At 46.9% G+C, this 27,434-nt stretch overlaps 2 protein-coding genes and 1 long non-coding RNA gene across 10 annotated transcripts; 2 read left to right on the forward strand and 1 right to left on the reverse strand.

The window, feature by feature from the left end:
• Nucleotides 1–10,657: 10,657 nt before the first annotated feature.
• Nucleotides 10,658–14,700, forward strand: LOC120905777 (probable Dol-P-Man:Man(7)GlcNAc(2)-PP-Dol alpha-1,6-mannosyltransferase). Its single transcript, XM_040316885.1, has 8 exons — nt 10,658–10,816; nt 10,923–11,167; nt 11,286–11,686; nt 11,750–11,882; nt 11,963–12,662; nt 12,768–12,908; nt 13,494–13,598; nt 13,682–14,700. Exons 3-8 carry the CDS (start codon nt 11,561–11,563, stop codon nt 14,631–14,633), a joined length of 2,157 nt encoding a protein of 718 aa, XP_040172819.1. The 5' UTR covers nt 10,658–10,816; nt 10,923–11,167; nt 11,286–11,560; the 3' UTR covers nt 14,634–14,700.
• On the reverse strand, nt 14,645–24,295 carry LOC120905778. 8 transcript variants are annotated; one of them, XM_040316892.1, is made up of 4 exons: nt 23,719–24,295; nt 17,037–17,160; nt 16,404–16,689; nt 14,645–16,301 (listed from the first exon to the last, which is right to left on the reverse strand). In XM_040316892.1, the coding sequence occupies exons 3-4, from the start codon at nt 16,615–16,617 to the stop codon at nt 15,895–15,897; spliced, it is 621 nt and encodes a 206-aa protein (XP_040172826.1). In that variant the 5' UTR covers nt 16,618–16,689; nt 17,037–17,160; nt 23,719–24,295; the 3' UTR covers nt 14,645–15,894. The 8 variants fall into 8 exon arrangements, with proteins under 8 accessions (XP_040172826.1, XP_040172821.1, XP_040172822.1 ...); XM_040316887.1 differs by lacking the exon at nt 23,719–24,295 and adding an exon at nt 20,385–20,838; XM_040316888.1 differs by lacking the exons at nt 17,037–17,160; nt 23,719–24,295 and adding exons at nt 20,385–20,624; nt 20,707–20,835.
• Nucleotides 21,380–26,766, forward strand: LOC120905779. The gene is made up of 2 exons (XR_005739943.1): nt 21,380–21,595; nt 21,667–26,766. It is a non-coding gene; the product is annotated as an uncharacterized LOC120905779 (long non-coding RNA).
• Nucleotides 26,767–27,434: the final 668 nt, after the last annotated feature.

Raw genomic sequence — 27,434 nt, forward strand, 5'->3', positions numbered from 1 at the left:
TGCTGGTCCGGTTGCTCTCAATACTCTTTGCAATCCGGCTTAGAACGCTCGACATTCTACTCTCATTGATTTGATGAGCCGGCTTGCTGTTATCAAAACATCCAGGTTCAATATGGACTTATTTCTCTCAGCGCTCTGTGCCATTCGGTCTGCAACGCACGATCATCTGCTCTCTTTCATATTAAACGATTCCAAACTCACTAAACTCACTTTTCACATTCAATAAACTCACTTTTCAAACTCAACTCACTTTTTCAAACTGAAAAAACTAAAAAAGCTCACTCTCTCTTCTCTCACTCAATAAACTCACTTTTCAAACTTAATAGACTCGCTAACCTCACTTTCCATACTCTCTTACTTCGCTAACCTAACATACCAAACTCACTATCCTCGCCAACCAAACTCGACATCCTCACTTTCCAAACTCGCTAAACTCGCTAAACTCGCTAACCTCACATTCCAAACGTGCTATTCTCGCCAACCAACCTCGTCGCTACCAACCTTAGTACGTGACGCTGACATGGAATTTGTTGCAGTCAGATTTTTTATGACATTGACAGTGACATTTTGCAACACTTGACATGGTTCTGATTCGACCGAACTACAAAGAATACTCTCGTTATGTACAATGTTAGATGATATCCTAGAGCACGAACAAGAAGACATTAGACTCATCAATGTGTGTCTGGCACTTGGTAGGACACAACATACGAAACGATCCACTGGATTCCAGAATTGAAGTCACATGTCTGAACCGCTTAAAAAACCATTAAAAATAACTTTGAATTCCCAATCGTTCTATAGCAGGTGACTTGCAAAACATTTGAAGTTTCTGTAACATTTAAGGTCTACATTCTACATCAAAGAGGCACAATTGACATCTCAATATAGATTTAGCACTGCAACGCTAGATTTGAATATCTTGGTGTGACTTTCAGCTCCAGAAGCTGACATCTTCCAGAAACATCACCACTGACATCTCGCCAATTCTTTTCGCCACATTTTGCAAAGTTTTTTTTTATTTTTCCTTATTTTTATAGAGACTTTGAGCCAATTGGCCTGATTCGCCTCTTTAATTTTGCAAAGTAACGAAGGACTCTATCAACATCAGGAGCGTAGTATCTGACAGTATTAAAAACAAACCCCGAAGGTAAACCCTGCAATGACCATTTAACCATAGCTTTAGAAATAAGCAAGACCTGAGCGTACCGGACGGACGAAGTTCCCACCGCCAACTAGTTCGCTATTAAGATCCTTTTCCCATACCCCCTTTCTCTCGCACTCTCTCTCTCTCTCCCCCCATGTCGCCAAGAGCGCACGTTCGGGACGTTTGCCTGCGTCCGCGAATGTTTGCACCGCATGCCATTACGGTTATTTTAATCTCGTCTCGACCTCAACGGCTAGATATCCTGCCCGCGGCCACGTCGCCAGACCCGCCGCTTGTCCAGCTAGTCCAACCTCATAGATCATGGTGCGTGCCTGCCCCGATGCGCCCCGAACGCTTCATCCACGGATCCATCGCACGGCATAATGGGAGGTGGGGTTGGAAGACCCACGGCAATGGTGCGCGAACGCTGCAGGGTTACGGTAGTTTGGCGCAACACAACGATCCTGATGACAGTTGATGGTACGCTGTCAACTTGTTGCAAAAGATAAATATAATATGCCCCATTAGCGGTACCGTTCGAGCGGTCGTGATGGTTTCGATTTCTCCCATTTTCACGCCGTTCCTCTCTCTCTCTCTCTCTCTCTCTCTCTCTCTCTCTCTCTCTCGCCTGCTTTCTCTCTGCTGTTGGAGTAGTAGCAAAGTAAGACAAACAAAAAAATACGTAACGCAAATGCTCATCCGCTGAAATTGAGCGGAAACGCCACACACACACACACACACACACACGGCACGAGCGCACGGGGCAGCTCGAAATGGTGCTCTGCCCGCAAAACTTATCAATCCGCCGAATCAAAGTCCTTCACACCGGGCGGGCCCCACCCGGTAGCCGGCCAAGGAGATAATTAATTCGAGTGCGACACCCAGTCCCTGCGGTTGTTGGGCCATCAAGTCATGGGTGCATAATAATCAAATCAGATCAAATCAGAATCAGATCAGATCAAATCAGAAGGTTGCGTGTTCAGATCACGTCGGGGTCACCAATTTGTAAGTTTCTACAATTATATTCACTTTATTATGTTAATCGTGCGCAGGAGAACAGTATTGTCGCGGTATACCGGAGTATTAAGAAAGAGAGCTTATCCGATCGGATGCTCCTTTTTATACCTTCTCTCTCTCGCCTTACGCTCGCGCGCCTATTCCTTCTCGCGCACCTGTCCTTTCTCACGCACCTACGCACTTTCGCGAGGCTACGCATTTCTCGCGCTCATTATGCGTGTCCTGCCCGACTCTCCCGTTATCTCCTAAGCTCTCTAACTATCTACTTGAGACCCTAATTAACCCTTAATATCGCAGACCTCAAGTGATGAGAAAAAGCTGTCCTTCCCAATTCACTTAATTTGAACAGGCGAACACCACAATTTCATCCTCGGTGCATCGCACCGGGGACGGAGCGACAGGACGGCGCAAATGGCCGGCCAAATTGGAAGCACACACACACACACACGCGCGTACGTGTAGGAGCAAGGGTGACGGAGCAAAAGATTGGATGGACCACCCAATCGTTGGAGTATGGCCGTCGTACACCCGCTATTAGCAGCATCAAGAGCGCATCAAAGGGAAAGTTCTAACACAAAAACGCGCGCGCACCTCCTAGGGTGAGGGAGCAAAAAGGGAAGCAAAAGAAAATGTTGGCCCCCGAAATGCTGCAATGATGATGCCTGCGACGCCTCTGGATGATATGCGTGCGTGGATGCTGCAGTGAAGTGTGTACGAAAGCTGCCCGTTTGTACTTTTGTGTCGTTCGGTTTTTTTTCTTTTTCTTTTTTTTTTCGTTTGAACCCACCCATCCATGTTGGGGTTCGGCCCAAGCCGCCCGGCAGGTCCGGCCAACGTTTGGGGGAGAGGATGTGGGAAGGTCCCGAAACGGCCCTCTGCAACGTTTCGCTGCAAACGTGGTTACGGTTGGTTTTTTGCGTCTCTGAAGAGTGAAGCATTTTACGCTTCCCTACATAATTTAGCATGAAAATTGTGTCCCCAGCAGCATCCGCCTTCACTTCTTCTCGGCGCGGATGAAGGGGTTGCGCTTTCGACCCCCTTTTGAGGTGGACACACACACACACACACACACACACACACACACACACACACACACACATCGAAAAGAAGGCAGCAAAGAAGGGAGAATAATAAAGGATGTTATTAGTGACTGTGTGTGCACCAAGCCAAAAACCCGACAGCACACACTCCAAGCGATGAAATGAAACAATGGCGCGTTGCGTGCTGCGTTTGAAGCGATACCGGAATGGAGAGCGGCAAAGGTGACAAAAACGAGGTGGGAAGGAGAGGGGCGGGAGGTTTAAGAGCGTACAGGATAAAAGATAAAAAGGGCCGAGGGTCGTGGAGGTGTTTTAAAGGCAAACGTTCCTATCGCCACTACGCGACGCTCGAGTTGCAAGGTACGCGTTGTCATGCAAAGAGCAAACATTTAGGCGCCTTTTTTAGAAGCAATTTGCATACGTGGGGGCAAATTTGTTGCAAGCGTTGGAGGTGTTTTTATGTGTCATTTTTTTGCAGCAAAGGTCGTTAAATTTATTTTGAGGAAAAGCACAATGTTTCGCACGAAAAATGTAACTGCTGGCTAATTGGGGACTACTGCATCGCCCATTGGAAACGAGATTACGTTGAAGCATTACGTCATTTTTGGACGCCTGCTTTTTACCCTTATGTTTAGGGCAGCTATTGGTTGACAGGAACAAAAAAAAAAGCACTTTCAGTGGCTTTTGGCGCCAAAACTTATGCAATCTACTTAGCAAAATCTCCTTCCAACGGCATTACTAGGAGCTTGTTAAACACAAGCTTTAAACCAGAATTGTTGGAACGAGCTTGAGCACTGGAAGTAAAATGGCGCTTTATTCTCGCTTTTTTTCTCTTTGGTCTTGTACCTCCAAGTTGGAATGCTGCCCCAAATCATAAGCATAACCGGAAGTTCAAATAAAGCGACATAGCCCTGTACACTCGTATCTCGAGATCTTAAAGAATGCTTGCGCAGAGCCTTCTAGCGTGCTGGCGGTAGTGCTGCTGCGAAACACACACACACACACACAATCCCCTAGCATCTAGTAGCTGCCGGCGCACCTTCACTAGGAGTGGACTAACGAGCGGCAAGGCAAAAAAAGGGGTTAAAAAAGAAGACGGCACAAACTTTGGTGAGCAATACCAACCCAAAAAAAAGGACCATCTATGGTAAGGAAACGGCAATATGTGGGGAACAGGGGGAGGGGAGGAGGGAAACAAATCAAAGGCAATTTCTCACCATACCGAGCTCGGTAAAAAACATTGGAAGAAAATATTTAAACGAACGCAGACACACACACACACCCAACCGAACTGGAGGGAAGGGGGGAGTGGTGCACGCACGCACGCACGCACGCACGTGTCAATTTGCAGGCATGAAAGGATGCATTGCCTGCCGCCCCCTCCGTTCCCCCCTCGAGCAAGTCCTTGGCTCAGCCCACCGCTTGTCGGCCATCAAACGTGCGGGAAAAACGGAAAGCGAAAGCGTTTTGTAGCGCAGCTGAAAGAGATTATGTCCTCTCCAGTGATCATTACGCTTCACTGCCTTCCTACATGTGTGTGTGTGTGTGTGCATCCTTAAACAGGCAGGCAGGATATACGCTTCGCAAAGGGGGTTGTGAAAGGGGATGGGGGGAGACCATGGAGGGCAGGGGGAAGGCTCGGAAAAATGAAATATCCTTACCTTTCCTTCCGGGTTCCTAGGGGGGAGGGGGGGGGGAGGAGAGCGCCACGAAACCACTGGGATAGCCGATGATGACGACGTAAGCAGCGTAAGGAGAGGGTAAAGCGAGGAAGATTTTATAACCACACACACACACACATACATACTCACACATACGTAGCTACCCTAAAGGAAATGGGAAAAAACGTAACCGTCTTCTGGGCTGATAAAAAATGAGTTACAACGAGGGTGACATTTTCTCCGGCCGGCTGAGCGAGGGCCCCGGGAATGGTAAATTTTATTACACACCATCTCTCACCCTCACCACCCACCACCTCCACCGGCCTCATGTCCTCCTGTATCAGCGCTGGCAGGCAGGCACATTTTAGTAGTGCAAACGCTGAGCCGCTACGATATGATTGCCTCAGCGATTGGATTGCCAGGCATGATTGAAAGGCAAATTTTTGAGAAAAAAAAAACGAAAATGACTTTTCCTTTGGTGGGGAAGCAGCGATTCGTTTCTTTCCCGTTTGCTATGTTTTCTTGCACTCTTTGGGTCGCTGCTGTTAATTAGACGATATGTTTCAAACCTTACAGGGTTTTCCAGGGGTTCTCATAGTCGTGGGACACTTCCTAAACACTTTCCTATTGGAAGTGAACTTCATATGTTGGAAATTCGACTCTATGGCACCCTTTTAAGACAGGCTCGTTGGAGATTCCTATTGAATTTATCCAACAAGGGTGCTAGTGAGTCCAATTCCCATTACAAAAAGGTCATTTCATGTAAAAAAGAGTCAGTAAAGTTTCCCACAGCTACGAGAACTCCTGGGAAACCCCTGTAAGATTGTGCCTTGAGTTTGCATGCCAAAGCTGACTACAAAAGATACGTTTTGCTCCCGGCCGAACTTCCAGCGCACCCAAGTGTGGCAGGTGTGGATGGCACGAAGCGTACCACCAGCCAGCAGGCCAGGAAATTACAATTCCCTTCCCGCCACCAGTATGCTCTGCAGATAGTTTTTTTTTTTTGTTCGGTCTCCTTCCCTCCCTCTCCCTATTTCCGGTGTCAACTCCAACATACACGCGCGCGCGCACGCCGGAAGTATTAGAAAATTTGAATTTTTCAATTACCGCTCCCGATGCGCTTTTTATCCGGCGTGTGATTGAGTGACCAAGTCACCAGCGAACGAGCGACGGGTGTGCGCGTGTGTCATGAGGGATGCTGTGGCGGTGAGGGGGAGGGGAGGGTTGGAGAGGTGAGTTGTTTCCGGGAGCTGCTGCTGCTGCAAGAAACACACCACGCCCGCGGCACGGATGCGATTCCAAATTCGCTCAACGGCAATAATTCATTCTGCCTCGGACCACGGCCGCCTCCATCGACGTCGTCACTGGTGCATTCAGATAAATGCATCGGTTTGAAAATTACATTCCTTGCCGTTCCTGTTTGGGCCCAGTACTGGTTCTGGAGGTCGTCCGGGAGCTGAGGGAGGAAGTCCCGTGGACATGAGTTATTATCTTACGTGCCGAACAGTGTAAATTGACGGGTTTGGGGTGTGAAATTGCGATGGGATGAGTGTGCCCCCGACGGTTGAAATTCCACCTCCATGTCCCAGCTCATCTAATCCATTGCCAGTGTATGATATTTTTTTGAAAATTAGCCTTTTTTATTGGAAGTAGAAGATTGGCTAGTTCAATTGGACATTATTTATATCAGTATATTATAAAAAAGATAGATATATTTTATGGCAAACTAATCTAAAATGCTTTAGACTATATTGTACACAGCATTGCATACAAATCTTCAGGCCGAAGCAACGTTTGCACGTTTGGAAGAGTTTATGTCGACGGACTGCTGTACATTCCAGTACTACGTTCAAATATAGTCTGGATTGGCAGTGTTGAAGGCATTATCAATTTCGAGATGGTTTAACCTATTGTACTAAATAACGCAATTTTTTTCAAGGATCTCTAGAAAAATCCATCGTTGTCGGTCTTAGTGTCCATCTATAACGACCTTACCATTTGGATGGTAAAATATAAAATTTGAAGGTTCCTTCTAGAGTCTCAATGAGATTCATGTATTCGTTGAGATTCATTTATATGGATGGATTGACTCCAGAAATGGAAGTTGCTCCGAAATGAGAATCAGTTCTTGAATTGTTTAATTTGTTTAATTTGTTTATTACTCGTTCAATGGATAACAATGGATCCGTGTGAATGTTCTTAAGTCTAACATTAGATTAAAATAAGTAGTAAGATCATCTTAATAATTCGCTTCTAAGGCAGTTTTTAAAGGATTGCACTGAGGTTCCAAAATCAAACAAATGACGAACTTCGTTAAACTCCCTAATCATGGAGTTGAGGGGGTCTCTAGATCCATATCCAGTTCGACTACGGTTCAGGGCAAGTAACGGACGAGAGCGAAGCTGAACAGCAGGCGCGTAAAAGTTTAACTGCTGGAGTAGGGAAGGACAGTCGATGTTACTTTGCAGTAAACCAGCCACAAATAGTTGTTGTGCGGTACGGCGTCGGATGTGGAGCGGTTGCAGTCCGAGGAGCAGAAGTCGCGATTCATAAGGTGGTAACTGACTGCCAGGTGGCCAAGGTAACAAGCGTGTTGCGTATCGGGATAAGCGACGCTGTATCGATTCCATTCTCTCAGAAAGTCTTTGGGTTGAGAGCTTCCAGACGACACAGGCGTATTCGAGTACCGGGCGGATAATACCACAGTATAACGCTTTGATGCAGACTGGGTCTTTGAAATCTTTTGTTATCCGAAACAACATGCCAAGCAATTGATTACCTCGGGTAATCACCTCCTCTGTTTGCTGGTCAAATGACAGCTTTGAATCAAGTATGACTGCGAGATCCTTCATAGTATTAGTGCGTTCTATTGGTAAACCGTTAACTGTGTAGCTGGTATTCTTAATTTCTCGTGCTCGTGTGAATGAAATGACTCGGCATTTTTCAATGCAGAGGCTCAGGCGGTTTCGATTGCACCATTGGTGAAAATCGAGAAGGTATTGTTGTAGCTCGGAGTGGTCTGTGTCATTTTTTATCGTCATGTAGATTTTAATGTCATCTGCATACATTAAATGATTCGCTGCTGGTACTACATACGATAGGTCGTTGATGAACAGTACGAACAGTAGTGGACCCAGGTTGCTACCTTGTGGCACACCAGATGATGCAATGAAAGGCCTTGAATGGCACCGTGAGAAAGATACAGCATACGATCGATTGACAAGGTACGATTCTAACCAGCATATTAAATTTCGCCCAAGTCCCAACTTGTTCATCTTGGCTAAAAGGATGTTGTGATCGATGCTATCCATGTTACGGAGACATTGTGATGTAAAGTCAACAAGGTTAGTAATCGTCGACCGCTTTGGAACGAAACCGTGTTGTTGAGGGCTAATATAGTGATATGAAGCCGTGAGTAAACTTGTTTGGATCACTTTCTCAAAAACTTTGGCTCCAGCACTGAGTGATGTTATGCCTCTATAGTTGGTTGCATCTTCCTTGTCACCTTTTTTAAATATGGGGACAATCCATGAACTCTTCCAAATGGAGGGGAATTCTCCTTGTTGCAGCGAAAAATTAAAAATTTTGGTGAAGATCGGCACAATGGACTCACAGCATCGGCTGAGAATGATGGCAGGAATACCATCTGGGCCGGGACTAGCTTTGGGCTTGACTGCTTTGAGCACATTTAGAACAGATTCTTGCGATATATTAGTTAAATTAAGGTCGATGACATCATTAGGAGTATTTATTAAAGCGTTGGTGATAATATTGTCGTCAGTAGTTGAGATTGTGTATGCCTCCTCGAATCTACACGCAAATATGTCACAAATATCTGAAGCAGTTGAACCAGCTCGGCCATTGTGGTAAATCGATTTAGGTGTCACATTTTTACTATTGTGTTTCTTACGAAAACTCCAGAGAGCTTTGGGCCTTTTGATAAAATTCTTCTCCAACCGAGACAAGTAGCCACCGTTTGAAATACAAAGTTTCAGAAGCGAAATCAGTCCGAGAATCTTCAATGGATCGTTTACAGATAAATTTTGATTATTTGCGGCTACAATTCCGGAGCCAATCCCGGAACCAATTCTGGAGCCGATTCGATTTAGGGAAACTGATTCCGGACTTACTATCCGGAACCGATTCCAGCAAACTGCGGAACAAGTTGGAATTGATTCCGACGAAAACTTAATTTTCCTCATCACTACTCCAGAGATCCATATAAAGACTCATATATATCCAAAGATTCATGAATCTCTGACCATCACTGATCTGAGATATGAAAAAAATAGTTTTTTTAAACATGTTATAAATATATATTTTAAATCTTTCTAGCAAAAACTGTTGGAGAAAAAGCATTCACTAGAGTAATACATCAACTTTGGTAGTCTAAAGGCCTTATTAGACGGAGGAAAACACTATCATTTCTCGATTGGCATTTATCTGCCAAACTAAGACTTTGGTACAAAAAAGCCTCTCGTTTGGTACAAAAATGCCAAAAAAGGCAAGAGAATTGTTCTGTCAACTTTCACGTTTATTATTTAATTTATTGATTTTTTTGGATTTATCCGAAAGAATCATTCGTTGTTTCTCAGTTTTGTTGTTCTTGTACATCATTGAGGGCCTTCATGATTCTAGTTAGTTTTTTATATGGAGTTTGACAGTTGGAGGCTGAAATCATGTAAACACTCCATACAAAACCACACAAAAAACTAGCCTGCAATTTTCAGTCTAGGTTATTCTAGCCTCAAAGCTAGAATTAGATTCGAGTACCTGCTCGAAAAAATGGCAACACACGGTGTTGTTTACATTTACCCCAAGGCATTAAAGAGATCACGTGGTGGTATCTAGAATCAAAATGTATGTAGTACAGGTGGTCTCATAGTATGTTTTTTTAAAACCAAATTTGAATATCAGTTTTTGACAGGATGGGTGAATACTTTTGTTCAAACAAGCTCTCTGGAGGCTTGACGAATACTCAAAACACTCTTAAAATCTTCATTCAGAAACAGAAGCGATATAAATCAGTCTTCTAAATTCATAAACCTTGGGATAAGCCCTCTTGTATATTCTACTCACTTAGATAGTTGCTCGAAAACTGCTATACAATGCAAACAGCTGACAGGCTGAAATTTCAGCCTACGAGCTTCAAACGGAAAGGGCCCCATTATCAGGAAATTCAATTCGCTCTATCGACATTGAGAGAAAAAATCTACTCGGAAGCAAATCGGAAATGAGCATGCCGAATTCCGATTTTCCGACTGGCATCTATCTGTCAAACCCTGTTTGAAGGATAGATTCCAAAATCGCATGACAGTATTTTCCTCCGTCTAATGAGACCTTAAGAATTGCTAAATCCATACAAGTAGAACATCGGCAATGGTGAATGTATATTTTAACTGTGTTTTTAAGTGGGTCAATACTAACGGGATCCTGAAAAAAAGTAATAATTTGTTAAAATTATTAAAACAGTTTAACATATTCTGCAGGTGTTACGGAACTAATGAATAATGCCTTCTAATCTATAAACATCATCGCTGCTTGACAAATTGCATACATTTAGGCGCTCGCAAGCAACGCTGATTGAGAGATGTGTTTTTTTTCCTAATCACTATAGTTAGCATTTCAAAGGCGAATGAAAAGTTATAAGCCAACCAACCGTTTGTTCGGCTGACTCCGCATACCAAAATCAAGCCCATTTTCGGGGCGCCCGGCCGGGCCCACTGTGCGGGTCGATATCAAAACAAACACAGCGAGGTGAAAACGTCATCTTTGTCGACGCCAACAGCGCGCTGTTGGTGGGAAGCGGCCACCACTGACGTTAGCTGCAGTTGACAGCGGGCGCACGATCCGCGGACGAGGATCAGCCGGTCCCGGTGCACGTTTGTTGTGATATTTATTTTGAGCTTTGCCCTCGCCCTAGAGAAGCTGTGGAGCTGCCCGCCGGCCAGGTGAGTCGTTTTGCCCCGGTTGCCTCGCAAGTACTTTCGACGCACTTGTGTCAGCATCCTCCAGGCGACGCAATGCCCGTTTGAACAAGTCGTTCTGTTGTTTCAGCTCTGCAAACACTGCAAAACAACACAACACAACCGTCGGGTGACTGAAAATACGAGTCGAGTCCAGAGCCGTCGCCACGATCCTGCTTCTTCTTCGTGCCGGGAGCGGAGAGAGCAGCTTCTCAATTTGGCCTAATACGAAAACAATCGCTGCTGCTGCTGCTGCAACGATTGAAGCTGTGCCAAAAACCTTTTGACCGAATCGCCAACCAATAAGCGATGACGTGAATTTTTTGCATAGATGATGTGAGTTATGCCTCTCTTGCCCCCTGTCCGGCCTACGGATCTGGTCCGTCCGTCCGGCCCTGCCCACAGACCACAGCCGGCCCGTTGCGTTGATGCGCCTGTTGCGGTTTTATTTTAGATCTACTCGACGCTAGTAAAAATAGCCGACCGACACAATTCGCTGTACGCGCGTCGTACGTGGGAGCGCACACACACTCATACACACACACACAGAGTGCCAACAAAGTGTCAGCCGCGAAGCGACTGGTCAGCAGAAGCCATTCAAGCAGCAGCCGCTCGAAAGGACCCCTTTTTCCGGCGAAACGACGTCCGGCCACGGATTAGTGCGTTCTATGTTTGGGGCTCGGTAGCAGCAGCAACACACGCACACATACACACTGTGGGGAGGGCGCGATGTCGGTGCTGGTGTTCCTGATTGCAGCCGCCCACTGCGTGTACACGCCGTTCACCAAGGTGGAGGAAAGCTTCAACCTGCAGGCGATCCACGATCTGCTCTACCACCGGACGAACCTTACCGAGGTGAGTGGACTGGGAGGGTGGAGCGCCATTGTACGGCAACTGTTGCAAAATTTATCTTTGTAGTACGATCACCATGAGTTCCCGGGCGTGGTGCCACGCACCTTTCTGGCCCCGCTGTTCATCACGCTGCTGGTGACGCCAATCGCGACGCTGCTCGAGCTGTTCGAGATCAACAAGTTTTGGATGCAGTATGCAGGTAGGAGATGGTGTGCGCCATGCTGCGCCAGGCTTACCCCCGACCCTGACCCTGACGGTTCTGTCTGTCCTTGCCCACAGTTCGGTTTGCGCTCGCCGGCACGGTCGTGTTCGCCTGGAGCCGGCTGAAGAAAACGATCCTGCACCGGTTCGGCGTGACGGTCGGCGTCTGGTTCATGCTGATCACGGCCACCCAGTTCCACTTCATGTTCTACATGAGCCGCCCGCTGCCGAACATTATGGCGCTGCCGCTCGTGCTGCTCGCGATCGACTACTGGCTGAACCGGAGCGTCAAGCGGTTCGTCGTCTGCTCCGGCGCGGCCATCATCATCTTCCGGGCGGAGCTGGCCATGCTGCTCGGCCTGTACCTGCTGTACGATCTGTACTACCAGCGCATCTCGCTGCCCGCCCTGCTGCGCATCGCCATCCCGGCCGGCGTGCTGCTGGTCGCGCTGACCGTCACCGTGGACAGCTACTTCTGGCGCCGCCTGCTGTGGCCGGAGGCGGAGGTGTTCTGGTTCAACACGGTGCAGAACAAGAGCTCCGAGTGGGGCACCTCGCCGTTCCTGTGGTACGTCTACTCCGCGCTGCCGCGCGCGATGGGCCTCTCGATCGTGTTCGTACCGCTCGGCCTCTACCTGGAGACGCGCATCCGGTCGCTGGTGGTGCCGGCGGTCGTGTTCGTGCTGCTGTTCTCCTTCCTGCCCCACAAGGAGCTGCGCTTCATCATTTACGTCTTTCCGCTGTTTAACGTGGCAGCAGCCTGCGCGTGCAATCGACTGTAAGTCGACGGGGGGAGGGTGTGTGTGTGTGACTGAGCACATGAAAGGGCACGGCATTAATTGCATGTTTGCGTACCGTTTCCCCCACCCCACTGTTTTTTCAGATGGTTAAACAGGCAGAAAAGTCTGTGGAACAAGTTTCTTTCGTTCGTGTGCATCGGCCATCTGTTCGGGAACACGCTGCTGACAATGTTTCTGCTGCTGGTCGCTGGCACCAACTATCCCGGCGGAGTGGCCATCTCTCGGTAAGTCGGTCACAGCCCATAAGCTGTCTCAGAATGTTGGGCAGCTAGCAGAAATTCTCACCCGAAAGCTGCTGGTCTAGGCAATCGTTCACTAGGCACCGTAATAGTGTTGGGTAAACCTGATTCAGATTCATGGAACGATTCATAATTCTCGAAAGATTCATGAATCTCAAAAGATTCTTCTTCTATTTGACGTAATCATGTTCGCATGTCCGCGTAGGACGACATGCCGGCCTATACAGGGCGCTTTCGAGACTTTTCATAGAGCTTGAGCTTCTCATTATTCTTCTATTTGAAACAACAACCTACATGGCCATGCCAGCCCATACAGGCTTTCGGGACTTCTTAGCAACTTTAGATTCGTGAATTTTTGAAGATTCATATAACTTTGGAGATTCATAAATCCTTGAAGATTCATGAAATTTTGAAGATTTGTGAATCGTTAGAGATTCATGAATCTTTGAAGAATCGATTCGAGATTCGAATCACTCATCACTGAAGATTCATATAAATGAATCGCAACGAAAGCTTCATGAAACCCAACACTACACCGTATAATACGCAACGCTTATCCCTCTTCCTCAGCTTCCATCGACTTGCGGCGGGAGAAATGAACGTGTCCGTCCACATCGACAACCTGTCTGCGCAGAGCGGCGTCTCGCGGTTCGCTCAGATCAACTCCGACTGGACGTAAGCACAAATCCCATTTCCCTTTCGAATCTCGACTAACACAAACCATTCCGTTCTGTTTTCGTTTTTTTTTTTTTTTGCAGCTACAGCAAGCTCGAGAACCTGCGGCCGGACGATGAGATGCTGCACCGGTTCGACTATCTGCTGACCGAGGCGCAGGACAAATACTCGGACAAGATGCGGCTGCTGTCGCAGACGCACGAGATCGTCGAGTTTGTCGAGTGCTTCAGCAGCATCGGGCTGCAGTACCGGTCGGTGCTGCCGGTGAAGATCAAAACCAGACCGTGCATCTTCATCATGCGCCGCCGGTACGATCTGGCCGGTGATCGGCTGCGGTGGTCGGCGGTGCTGGACGGTAGCGGCGAGCCCGAGCCAACCGGTTCCGTGTCGCTACACAATGAAGAGGAAGAAGAGGAAGAAGAAGAAGAGGAGGAGGAGGAAAACGATGCAGCTGAAACGATCGAGAAGGAGCCGCCCGGGCGAGGCAGCAACGGGCAAGACGACGAACCCGATGCTGCCGATGTGGAAATTGCGGAGGAGGAAAAACGGGCGGAAAAGCGGAAACGAAGCCTGTTCACCAAAGTGCCGCACCGGACGTATTCGAGAAAGGCGGCCGGCACTGTCCCCCCGCTGCCAAAGTTGCGACGGGTGGGCGGAAGGTTGCAGCCCTCGCTGCAGGACGCTGACGACGACGGCGACGACCGCAGCAGCACCACCAATCAACCAAGCACAGCAAAAGACGCCGAAGCGGAGGAGGTAGAGGATGAGGAGGAGGAACAGGACGATGGTGGCGCGGCAGCCACCCGATCGGCGGGCGGCAAGTACACCGGCAAGCTGAAGCTGGAGGCGCGCAAGCTGATCAAGGAGGAGAAGATGCGCCGGATGGCGAGCAAACTTACCCGGGCGAGCTTCAGCGAGGAGTGCAACCTCGACCGGATTTCGATGAAGGAGTGCCTCAAGAAGCTGATCGACGACAGCGGCACCCTGGCGGACGAGCTGGACGACGAGCAAGGGGAAGGCGACGGCGGGCGCTAGCGCCCAGCTGCTACTGTGCGGTGCAGAGTAAAAACGAAAAACGCTTTATTGTTTCATACAAGTCAAATGTTGAGTACGGTTTGTTGTTCGGTTTCATTGTTGGGGTTCCATGCTGCTGTTGCTGGGTTGTGATACCTATGTGTATGTGTGTCTGTGGGTGTGTATAGGCTAAATAGATATACAATCATGCTGAAGTGCTGTTGCTGCTGCTGCTGCTGCTGCTGTCGAACGAGCTCCTCAATCAATCAAGTGTGCCTCCATTGGTAAATGTGTGCTACTTTCAACAAAGCTCCCTAAAGCATTCGTCTTTGGTGTAATGGTCTGCTGCAATCACTCTCTGCTCGAACCGGACGACAGGCAGCGGATGCAGAAAAGACCTATTGTTTCGGTGGTGTCTACTATCCTAACCACGTGCTCCTAGAGGGCTCTACAATCAAACAGGAGAACAACTATACTCTCTCTCTCTCTCTCTCTTTCTCTCTCGCTCGCTATAAACTTGCTAGCTCGTCCAAAAGGTACTAAAACGCTATCCGTTAATATAGTTAAATATCTTCACGTTTAAAACATTCGCGCGAGAGGAAAACGCCCAAAGGGCGCGTGGGGGGGAAGGTACAACCGATAGCTGCTGTCTTTGTATGGTGTGCTCCCTTCCCTACCTTCCCTGTACATCCTGCAGGGTGTGCAGTTGATTGCAAGAGTTACACCGCCCAACTCGCCTTACACCGCGCGGCCTTGGCACGGTCCGCTCGGATGGATTGGGAAAGAGTGTCCGTTTTTAGAGATTTGTTTTTTGTTTTGCATTTTACACATTTGGTTGGGTTAGTGACACACACACGCACGCACGTTAATTCGGTTTTAGGCCACAAAGTTACACTGCTCCACTGGTACCATTCTCCCCATCTGCGTGCGTCAGCACGTGGCGCACAACAAACCATGCGCAGGATACGCGCCCGCGCTCGTCCGTCCCTCATGTCACCACATGCAGCGCATACCTTCCCTGTTCTGCTGTCGGTGCCGTGTATATATGTATATATATAGGTATATAATATTTGTTTCTTCTTCCTCAGTTTGTAGCAGTTACGTGTGTGGGGTGGTGTTTGGTGCATTAAAATCGTACGAAAACGTGTGCGCGCAATTCCTGTATGTATAGTTCCGCACCGAGATGCGTGTGTGTGTGTGTGTGTGTGTGTGTGTGAGTCGTGACTAAGCCGGGGGTGGTGCGTCTGTTGCGGGCGCCAAGCAATGCAGTGAGAATGGCCACTCATTGCGGCCCGGTTTCGTCGGCATCGAGCTGGATGGTGGTGTGGTTAGAATACAGCTCGTAGTTGCCGCTCTGCTCGTAATCGTCGCTACCGTCGTCCTCGTCCGTGTGCAGCCGGGGCCCATCGCTCGCGGCCGAGCCTGGCTGCTGTTCCGCCTGCACCTGGTAGGAGAGTGGACCGTCGGGCGGCACCTGCTTGCCCGGACGGTGCTGCTGCTGCTGCTGCTGATGGTACAGCTCGATCAGTTTGGTGAGATTGGTCGACTCCGAGATCTGCACCTCCTTCCGGATCTTGACAACGCGATCCTGCACCAGGTGCTGGTAGAAGGTGTGGAAAAAGCGGCTCGCCGGCACCTCGCTGCGGTTCGCCAGCCGGATCGCCAGATGGTCCGGTATGATAAGGGTATCTGGAGGGTGCAAAGAGGAGATACAAAAAAGAGAGAAGCACAAATTAGTGATACACTCCGGTGATAATCCCCGGCGGCTGTCGCAAACGCCCCGAAACCGACCGATCGTTTGCGTTTTCTGCTGCATCGGGTTCGTGCTCGGATCCCAGAAGAAGATGTAGTAGAGCGACAGCATGATGGCGACCAGCGACACGCACAGCACGTACGCCGCCACCGTCAGGATGCGTATCGCCTTCTGGTTCTGTTTCGCCTCGTACAGCCGATCCTTCGAGTCTTCGCCCGCGAGCTTTATCTTCTCCTCGGCCGTGTAGCTCATGCTGCTGCTGTGTGCCGTTCCCCCGTTGGCCGCCTATCGCATCGGAACCCCGCTCGGTGTGTCAGTGTGTCTCTGCATGTATTGGGGGGGGTGGGGGGAGGGGAGGGGGAATGGGTTAAATTAGGCAACTGTTACATTTTTGTTTACTGTTCAGCTGCTCAACACGGCTCGCTGAGGCGACGGGCGTGCTAATATGTGTTCAAGTGTGCAGAATCGTTCTGTAGCGCAGGGGTTAGCAAGCCGTTTTCGAGCAAAAGGGTCAATTTTTTGTTATTGGATACATTACTTCACGATTGATATAGTTATTTCTTTGTGGAAAATGTTTTTGTGTAACTAAAGCTTTTAGCGCCAATTTCTGAGTGACTTCAAGGTTTCCACAAAATGTTGGTTGGTTTCCACAACAGTCTTCTTTTATCTACCGTTAGCAGACAAATAACGAGAAGCGAATCATCAGCATTAGTGCTCGGTATCAGAACCCTGGCGGGAAAATAAATCATGAGCGATGTTTTGCCAGTTTTGAAGTGGAATTTGGAATTGAAACTCCTAGATGAAATACAAAAAAGACAGCAAATAGACCAAAACATGATAAAAAAGGACAAAAATTAGCAGGAGATGCATTTTAAATAATTCCTTTGAAATTTCAGAACGTTTTGACGTGAACTAAGACTTTTCAATCTTGGCGTGGCATGTTTCAAACCTTTCTTTGGCCATTGGTCGGGTGATATGATGTATATTACAGTTTAGACAGTCGTCTCAATTGATTATATTGGATAGCCTTTCCTGTTATTGATATTATATTATATATTATAGATAGATATTATTACCAAGCATGCTCTCCGTTCCGCAACACTACTCATTCCTCAAAAATTCGTGCGAAGAAATCAGGCAGCTTAGCCTAATCTCGCTAGAAGTGTTTGTCCAACAAATGGCATAAAATGGTAGTTTTCTTTCTTGCTTTTAAATGAAAACTGTTGGTTTAAAACTCAACCACTGTTCAGATCTTCCTCTTCAGCCTCTTTTGGAATCCCGGTCAAACTTATAAGGCTAGTTAGAATGACTATGACCAACGTCACATGCCAGGTGAGGGTGGATGGAAAACTCTCAAGAACTTTATGCTACCACCAAAGGTCTACGCCAGGGGGACGGACTTGCCTGTCTCCTATTCAACTTGGCGCTAGAGAGGCCCAAACGCGACTTCGCGATCTTCTATAAGTCTGTTACCTTCTTCTATAAGTCAACCCAGACCATGGCATACGCTGATGATATAGACTAGTGTTCGGTTTCATGAATCTTTCGTTGAGATTCATTCATATGAATCTTCAGTGATGAGTAATTCGAATCTCGAATCCACTCCTCAAAGATTCATGAATCTCAAAAAAAACTCATGCATCATGCATCCAATCTTCAATAATCCCAAAATATCCATGAATCTTGAAGGGTTCATGAATCTCGAAAGATTAATGAATCCATTTAAATCCACATATCTCCAGGGATGCATGAATCCTTAGAGATGTATTATTTTCCAAATATTGACTGCGCGATCCCACCTAACATGCCCGTCGTGGGTTCAAGCCTCGCATGGACCGTCTCCCTGTAGCAAAACTAACTATACGGCTGCGTGGTACTTCCCAAGAAGTCGCGAAAACATGTATATGCTAGCATGACCACGTAGGTTGTTACGCCAAGAAGAAGAATAGTAAGAAGCTCAAGCTCGATGAATCTTTTGAGATTTATGAATCCCTTGATCTATTGAGATACATGAATCTTACCAACCGAGATTCAGATTCATTGAATCATTTCAAAGATTCATTCAGATTCATGAATCTGAATCAGATACACCCAACACTAATATAGACATCATTGGTCTGCGGCTCTCCTATGTAGCAGAAGCATATCAAGGGATCGATCAGGCGGTAGAGAACCTCGGATTGCAGATACACGAGGCAAAGACCAAACTGATAGGGGCAACATCAACGACTCTACCAACAACAAATCTAAATTTACGTAAGCGTGACGTACAGATATCAAAGATCATCTCGGGTCAAAGGTCAGCAACGACAATAGCATTGTAGTTGAGTTGCGCACAAGGACGCTGACTGTCAACCGGTCTTTCTACAGCCTGAAAAATCAGTTCACCTCAAGGAACCTGTCGCGACGGACGAAGCTGGGACTATATAGTACCTATATAGTTCCGGTACTCACATACGCCTCTGAGACATGGACATCTGACTAAACCCTCTTAGCTGCGTTCGAGAGGAAGATGCTCGGAAGGATCGTTGGCCCCGTATGTGTGCAAGGACAATGGAGGAGCCGCTATAATGACGAGCTATACGAGATGTGCGGCGACCTCACTGACGACCCAGCTCGCACAGTCATTTTAGGCCGTCCAAAAGGATAGAGGCCCAAATTCAGGTGGCAAGGACTGGCAGTTGAACGGCGTGAGACCGTGAGCGGTTTCGGACACTCCTGAGACAGACTAGAACCTGAACGAGTCTAGTGCAGAACAGCTGATAGCGCTCTTTTTCAAGAAATGTTGGGCATCTGGCAAAATATCCTTTGGAGCCAAAAATGCTTCCCACCGCCACAATAACAACGCAATTTTGCTAGAACTACCATCAGCCACTTGTGTTTTAAGTGCGATAAACTCCGGATCGGTTGCTTGCCGATCCCTGGCCACTGCTGCCCTGCCGAGACAAAACACGCCGTTCGTGTCGGCTAAATGTAAACACGCGCGAGAGTGCGGGCGTGCGAGCGCGCTCGGGCCAAAAGCAGAGCTGCACAAACAACTGTGTGCGCTATTTTTTCGCCATATGGCAGGAGGGCGCACAGGACGGGCGGCTAATTACGAACGCGTGGAAATAAATATTGATTTTTCCAAACAACCGCTCACTGAGCGCGGGATGGTAGCGCAAAGCTGGGGTAAAGGCAATACATGTGGCCTGCCGTGGGTTCCGTGCGCTTCATTCCTGCGGATCGTTTGTTTTTCTTTTTTCTTTTCCTTTTCATCCTACCGTTGCCTGTCTTTTTGATTCAAGATAAGCAGCCACCAACATAGCTTATCTCTCTCACCATGCTTTTGCTTAATTTATTTCCTCTTTTCTTCCTTCCTTTTTCCGTATGTCTAATAACGCAAATTGATAGATAGCGTTGATTCGATTTGTCGCTCCCTAAATGGATTACGGCAATTAAACGGCGCACAAATACAAGCAGATACACACACACACACTGGCACTGGCACTGGCTGGTCCTTCCCATATGCCGTAGGTCAGTGTGCTGCCTGGTGGAGGGGGCAACAAAATTAGGTTAAGCATTTCCCGCGGCATCCAGCGCGATGAAAGCAAGTTAATTATTTTCCAACCAGCCTTTCAACACACACACACACACACACACACACACACACTCGGTGCCACACTGATCCATTTGCCAGAAGCGGATTTTATTACCACTCACTCATAAATACCTGACGGGATATGATGGTTGTGGTTTGTGGGTGAGGAAAAACACAAACACAGAGCGTCGGGAAACACGGGGGAAAAAAACATACACAAATTTATAGTCTCGGAATGTCTGTCATGACCTGAGACGGCTCTGATGCGCGCTTTGATCGGAAAATGCATTTGCCTGCCCCGCCACATACACACAGCGGACTGGATTTACGAGCTCGCTTTTATTGAGGAAACCGAAGCAAACACCCTCAGAACACACACACACGCCCTCTCATCGAGCGCTATCTGTTTTATGTTTGCGCCTAATGGTAATAAATTTACATTTTACGTTTTGTGCGCGCTTTGCACAAAGAGCACACGGGGCTTGGTGCCGTCTTTCCCTTCGGCAGGTCCTGTACTGCCCCTTTTCCAGTGTGTCACCGAACCCGCCGCGGTTAAGTTGCGATTGATGGAGAAGCACAGTGGTTGATGGCGCCGAGTTTTCCGAGGTCGCTTTCCACTGCACCGTGGCGTGTTACATCCTTTGCCCGGGATGGCCGCCGCCTGGAACGAATTGTGCCGCTTTTGCCGCAGCGATGGATTTTTGTTTTGTTTTTGAAGCGATGGAAAAACACGATTTCCGTGTGGAAAATAAAACACTCACATACACACACGGTCACACGCGCACGAAACACAGCACCAGCGTGCGCTCGATTTGCACCTTTTTCCGTTTTTCTAGTCCACTGCTGTGCGGGTAAACAAAAAGAAAAACGCCACTCGCTCGGGCACGTCCATCGGAACTAAACAGTGGCCGATGGTGGAAATCATGGCTAGGATATGCCAATTGTTTTCCCTACATTCCATCCCCGCACTTTTAGCGAACGTCCGCTCCATTGCTCGGGTACGTGCGCGCTCTCTCGCTCTTGGGGCCCGAGCCTGCACGAGCGCGCGGGAGAGATTTGAGCATTGGCGTCGGAAAAATCTCCCTCCCAATCAATGCAGCACGTACACACACACACACACACACGCACGGAGCACTACAATGTTGGCTCCTTTCTTTGTTGGGGCGGACGGAGAGTGTCCCGAGATTGGAGTTCACGGCGTTCTCGGGACAACGACACACACGGAGCGGAGCGGAAAATCAAGGCACACGCGGTCGCGGTTTCTTTCCCCCGTTTTTGGCTCATGGGGATTAATGTTACCTATAACGACCTAATCGAACGGGTGTGTGTGTGTGTGTGTATGGTACTGTTTTAAATGAAATTATAAAACTATTATAGGAAGCCATGCACAAAAGGTCAAAAAGGTCGCTAAAAGAGCGGATTCGACGGAGATACGATGGCGCGCTCCAAAAGACAGGGTTAGTGGGTTTCTGTTTAGCGACAGATTTCCCATTGGGTTGTTGAAATTGATTGGTTTTGATGTTGTTTTTTTTTTCAAGCCAACATGCAGACGATGCAAAAACAATATTTTCAAATACAAAAAAAAATAATGTGATAACTGGACGACTACAGTCAACTGGATGAGATAAAATCTAAACGATGTTAGCATGTGTAAGCATTAACATGGGTAGATCTGGATAAGGGTAATTTTCAAAACTCATCTAAGGCACGTTTTTTTCTAGCATCTTGTTCCCAGAAACTCCCTAATGCACATCACATTGAAACTATACATTTGTGTGCATTGATCGCAATCACAAGGCCTATTCTTATCTGGTATAGGCTTCTCTTTAGACGAGACTACCTGGCCTGGGCAATCCAATAGATGCGTTGGTCATAACAAGGCCCGACATTTATTTGTATATTTGTATTTGCTAAGTGATTGGCCATCATTAGCCTTGTCACTGATCTTATAAACTATCTAAGTTGTCTAGGGTAGCAATAAATAACATACACCATCACGGTACAATGTATCTCAGCAAGAAATGCAGGTTAATACAGGGAATTCCCGTCAAAAGAGTCATAGTGTGCATTAAATCTGATAGCCATCGCAGTCAAAGGTTCATTATCGCTGTATGCACGTCTAGTTTGGTTAACTCTTAGCAGCCTATAGTTTCTTAAAAGACGAGCAGGTACGTAGACAAGTATCGAGAGACTCGAGTCTAAAAATTAAACACCGGGTGTGATAACTAGACATAATCAATTCCCAGACCAAAGCAAGGACTGATTATTTGGCTGCGTGATACTGATACAGGGACGAAACCAAAAAGATTTGGGAGGAATAGAAAAAGGAAAATAACTAAAGACAGCATCAAAAAAAAGTCTCGGAAGTGTATATAGGCCGGCATTACCGCGTAAGTTGATAAGCCATGAAGAAGAAGAAGAAGGAGAAGAAGAAGAAGAAAAAGAAGAAGAAGAAGAAGAAGAAGAAGAAGAAGAAGAAGAAGAAGAAGAAGAAGAAGAAGAAGAAGAAGAAGAAGAAGAAGAAGAAGAAGAAGTAGAAGAAGAAGAAGAATAAGGTTTAATATTTCCAAGGTTTGCCTGGGTGTTGAAAGCTTCTCAACAATCTGGTTAACTCATGCCACGATTTGTTGAGCGTTTTCCATAAAAGTTTTGTTTAAATTTGTTCGTCAAACTTGTTTCAAAAATGCCTGAACAATGCCAATAAATTGTAAGCACGATGACACGACGAAAGAAAAAACGATCCAGAAGCAACAAAAACATGTAAATGCTGTCAGAACGACCGATTTTGTTATTTCCCGAACTTCTTAAGGATTTTTCATAGAGCTAGTATCCTTTTACTGAAGCTAGTAGCTTTTTACCATACTGAACAAACCTTCTTGCTGGATCAGGGAGTCATAGCAATTGATCAGTATCAACGTAAAATAACAACAAAACTATGTATGCCCAAAACAGGAACATTGAACCAATTAGTCTGTTTCAAAAAAAAATGTTGAAATGCATGAGGTTTAAAATAATAAAATTAATCCACAAAACCCCTGTAGCGTAGTTGTCAGTGCAAACGCAAGCAAACGCATTTGGCGCTGCTCCTACATCCATTGTTCGCCTGGCACTTAATCCGGACCGTTAAGTGAGCTGGGTTTTTCCTTGATGCCATTAAACCTAGCCTTACCCCCATGCCACCCAAACCCCACACCTCCCGTTGGACATTCAAAGTAAGCAATGATTAATAATCTAAATAAATGTCTGCTCCATCATGTGACTTTTGCATGTGAGGTTTTTAGCCAATTGGGACGGTTTCCAATCTCATTGGAAAACATCTCCATATTTGTTTTTGAATGTGAAAAGCTGCTTCAGTGAGAGAGAGAGAGAGAGAGAGAGAGAGGGGGGGGAATAAAACACGCCGCATCGTACGCAAACCATTCAAAGAAAAGCGCTGGACCGTAATGAACCGTGATCGGCTCGACGTTTGGAATGTTGTTTGCTAAGCAATTTTTCAATAATCCACTCCCTTGACGGACTGCCGACCTCGGTAATGTGTCCTTTGCCGGTCCACTACTTTGCCACTATCGAGGGGCCGGGGAGGACTTGTGTTTTATGTAACGTTGTGTGCCGCCGTTAATCCTATTACGGGTCATGGATTCTACAAATTCTTCCAAACAAGCACACACACGATGCATAGAATTGCATAATTCTTACTGTTACTTCTCACCACAAAAATAAAACAACCTAAAAAGCGCTTTGAAGTAGCCCCCCCCCTACGCCAGCCAGCTTACCTTAAAGCTAAGTAACTGCTCTGCTGCATCCGCAACCGGGAAAGGATTGATTGGTGGGGAGTGTGACTGCGCCGACTCCCGCGCTAATCGTCCTGATCGCACCCCGTTAACCGCTCGGGGCTGTCGTCCTCGTACGGCTCAATCTTCGGCGTCCAGAAGAAGATGTAGTAGAGCGAGAGGAGCAGCGCGGCAAACGACACCGTAAACAGATAGATGCACACCACGATCACACGGACCCATTTGGGTTCCTCCTTTTTCTTCGCGAACATGCCACCGTCGGCCGTCTCGGCATCGCGGGCGTACAGCGGCTCGGCCGCCTTCTGGTCACCAACACCGTCCATCTTTGGAGAACTGCTGCTGCTACTTGCTGCTACTACTGGCCTAGACTAGTCTAGATGATTGTGTTGTGTCCTGCTGGACGGTTTGCACTGCACTAAGCCTGTGAGCTGTGGTTGGCCGTGTGTATCGTCCGCCACTGACTAGCCGCCTGCGTGAAACTCGCCGACGCCAACGACTGCCTGCGTATGTGTGTGTGTGTGTGTGTGTGTGTGTTGGGGGGTGAATTTTCCGGACGACCAACGACCGGACACGTTTGCCAAACGCGCCCCAAGTGAAAGTGATGCGACCGAGCGGCTCAATGTGCGACCTGTTACGCCACCGTGTGTCGTAATGCTCCCGTCTTCAACGTGCGTGTGTGTGCGCAGATATTTCCCACGGGAGGAGGGTTTTTCGTCCTGCACTGCTTCGCAATCAATTAGGGAGAACTGTGGGTAGGGAAGGAGATCTGGGCGCAGTGGGTAGAAGACCTTCACTGGCCAGGCTTCCTCACACAACACCGGAAGAATCCGGCGTTCCTGTGGTTATGGATTTAATCGGCTTTGCGACACGTTATGGCATCGGGCTCTCGAGTTCGCTTGCTCGGCCGGAGACGGCAACAAAGCTTTAAACGTGCGTCATATGACTCCCCGCATATGTGTGTGAGTGTGTCTTTCATTCTATGGCGCATGGTCAAAAATTTCCTCCTTATTGGTTTATATCTTTCTCCGGTGGCATTACGGTAGGCTTTTCCCCGCGCACACCCTTCAGAAGGTATTAGATGGTGGCCTTCCGTCTGTCTGTCGAGTGTGTGGAGTTGTTTAAAATTGTGCAACGGTCAGAAGACGATTGGACGAGAGAGAAAAAGAGACAGTAACAGAGAGAGAGGCCAACGATGTGCGCCGAGAGAGATCGGATTGTGATAGTTACGTTTTCTGCGCAGTGTAGAGAGAAACGTAGATCAAGCATCGGGGTCCAACATCCAACCCAGACTGGAAGTAATTGCGCATCTTGAAGGCTCCAAACACGTGGATGGTAATTTTTAAAAGAAGTTTGAGCGTATTCAGAAAATGAATAGAACACATGTATTACTATCTCAAATAATATTAAAAAAGGAATAGATTAAGAACTCATATCAGCTTGGGATCAATTCCAGGAATGGCATGGGATCGGTTTTAGTTTCAAGAATGGTGTGGTTTCAGAATATGTTTCAGGAATGCTCTGGATTTAGGATTAATTCCAGATCTAATATGGGTTTATGATCAGTTCCAGGACCAGGCTATCGATCAAGTATTAATTCCACAAGAGTATGGGTTCCTGAAAGGTTCCAGCTCCGTTATGTACTAGAACCAATTGAAGAAAGGCTATGGGTTAAGCATCAGTTTGAGGTTTGGGATTCAACGGTACAAAACCGGGATCAATTTCAGGACCGGTATAAGGTAAGGATCAGTTCCAGGCCTGGAATGGTTCTAAGATATGTTCCAGGTTCGGTATGGGTTGAAGATCCGTTTTAGGAAAGGTTTTTAGGAACCAATACACTACTTTTTTCAGGACAGGTACGGGTTTAATATCAGTTCCAGTCCCGGAATGGCTTTGGGGCCCTGAAACATGGACCGATCGGATTCAGCATTAGCTCTAGGACCGGGTTGAGGATCAGTTCAAGGAGTGGTTTGAGGTAAGAATAAGTTCCAGAATCGATTAGGAATCTGGATCAGTTTTCCCAGGTAACATTTGTTCTAAATTTTTAACCATGATCTGTTCGAATGGTGCTCCAGAAACCAAAAAATATGGATTTCTGTGGGATAAACCGTGTAGAAAGTATCTAAATTTCGTTTGTGTGTGCGAATGACCTTCTTCTATTGGATGAAGATGCCGTCCAATTTGTTTTAGATTAATTTGCTTGAATATTTGGCGCAAAACGAAGGTACATTTCGTACGGCGTTATTTGGTGAAAATTCGATGGGTTTTTTGTTGTTGTATAAAATAAACTATACGACCAGTAATAAGCATTGGAAACGTTATTTTCCAAAGGATAGAGAAGAAAGTATCGAAAAATACACTTCACAGTCGATTTTAAAGAGCTTTTTTCTAAACTGGTGCAGTTTAAGAGAAGTTTAAGGTGCCAGTTTAAGGGAAATAGCTCGAAACCCCGATTTTAGAACTCGAAAATGTGAATTGGGTTAGGTCCAGTAGCGCAGTGATCTCAGAAATGTTGAAGGGTGTGGGTTTAGGATAAGTTTAGGTTCCAAAAACAAATGTGGGTGTATTCTGCTCGGATCTTCCCCGAATGCTGTCATTCGTCATAACTGCTTTGTCCACGCTAGCAAGCTTCAACAGGTTCATCTGGAAACCCGCAAATGGGCTGACTCCGAAGGTTGTTGGCGACCGGGATTTTCTGGCCTAGATTGAAGTGAAGTGTCGAGACACATTTAGCCATAAATATTCCGACTTCAATGATCGTCGAAATGAATGCTGAAGATGCTGGCATATGTTGACTGTGATTATCCTCAGAAGGACGTAATGTGAGCCGAATGTTACACGAAGGTTATATGGATGCTTGGATGTTTGAATATTTGATCGAAGATTTGATGAGACTGAGCACGATTTCTACGAACCAGGACAGCAGGAACGCACTGCAGCTATAAAAATAAGTCTTTTTTATTATTCCTGCAGTACATTCGTACTGAAGTAGAGCCGAATAGACTCAAGGTTTCTACATAACTGACCATTGAAGTATTTGTTTATTTCTTTATTTATTTATTTCAATTAATTGCTCGGCCACGTTGGGTTACAGCCAATAGTGCTTACTGACTAAAGTGTATAATTATTCGGGAGTAAGAAGAGGCCGGAAGAGAGATGGAAGGAGTTTCTGGTGCGAAAAAGGAGCGAAGACGGGATCGGTAGACAGAATAGGATAGGTTGAAATCGAACAGATCTGACTTACTATTAAAAGACGAAATAGCTCTTACAAAAGGCTCATTGCGAGCAAAACGTGCACGACATATAGGTAACTGGAGACGAAAACGATAACGTAAGGTGCGACAAGGCGCATACAAATAAAAACGCGACAGAAGGGAAGGAGTATCAATCGTATTAAGCAATATGCCAGCAACGAAAAAAGCCTGAGCGACCGAGAGGCGGCGCTCCTACTTAGCAAGGCCTAATAGAGTGCATCTATCGTCATACGAAGGAAGCGGAAAAGAGTGATGACCCAGCGACCTACGAAATACAATCCTCGTAAAACGTCTCTGGATCCTCTCAATCCTCTGGAGCAGAGATACTTGGACACGAGACCAGGCGATACAGGCATATTCCAGTACGGAACGGACTCAGCAACAATAAAGGGACTTAAGACATAAAGGATCGCGAATTGCAGTGGACATGCGACAAATATAACCAAG

The sequence above is a fragment of the Anopheles arabiensis genome, chromosome X, assembly GCF_016920715.1.
Source record: "Anopheles arabiensis isolate DONGOLA chromosome X, AaraD3, whole genome shotgun sequence".
Lineage (NCBI taxonomy): Eukaryota > Metazoa > Arthropoda > Insecta > Diptera > Culicidae > Anopheles > Anopheles arabiensis.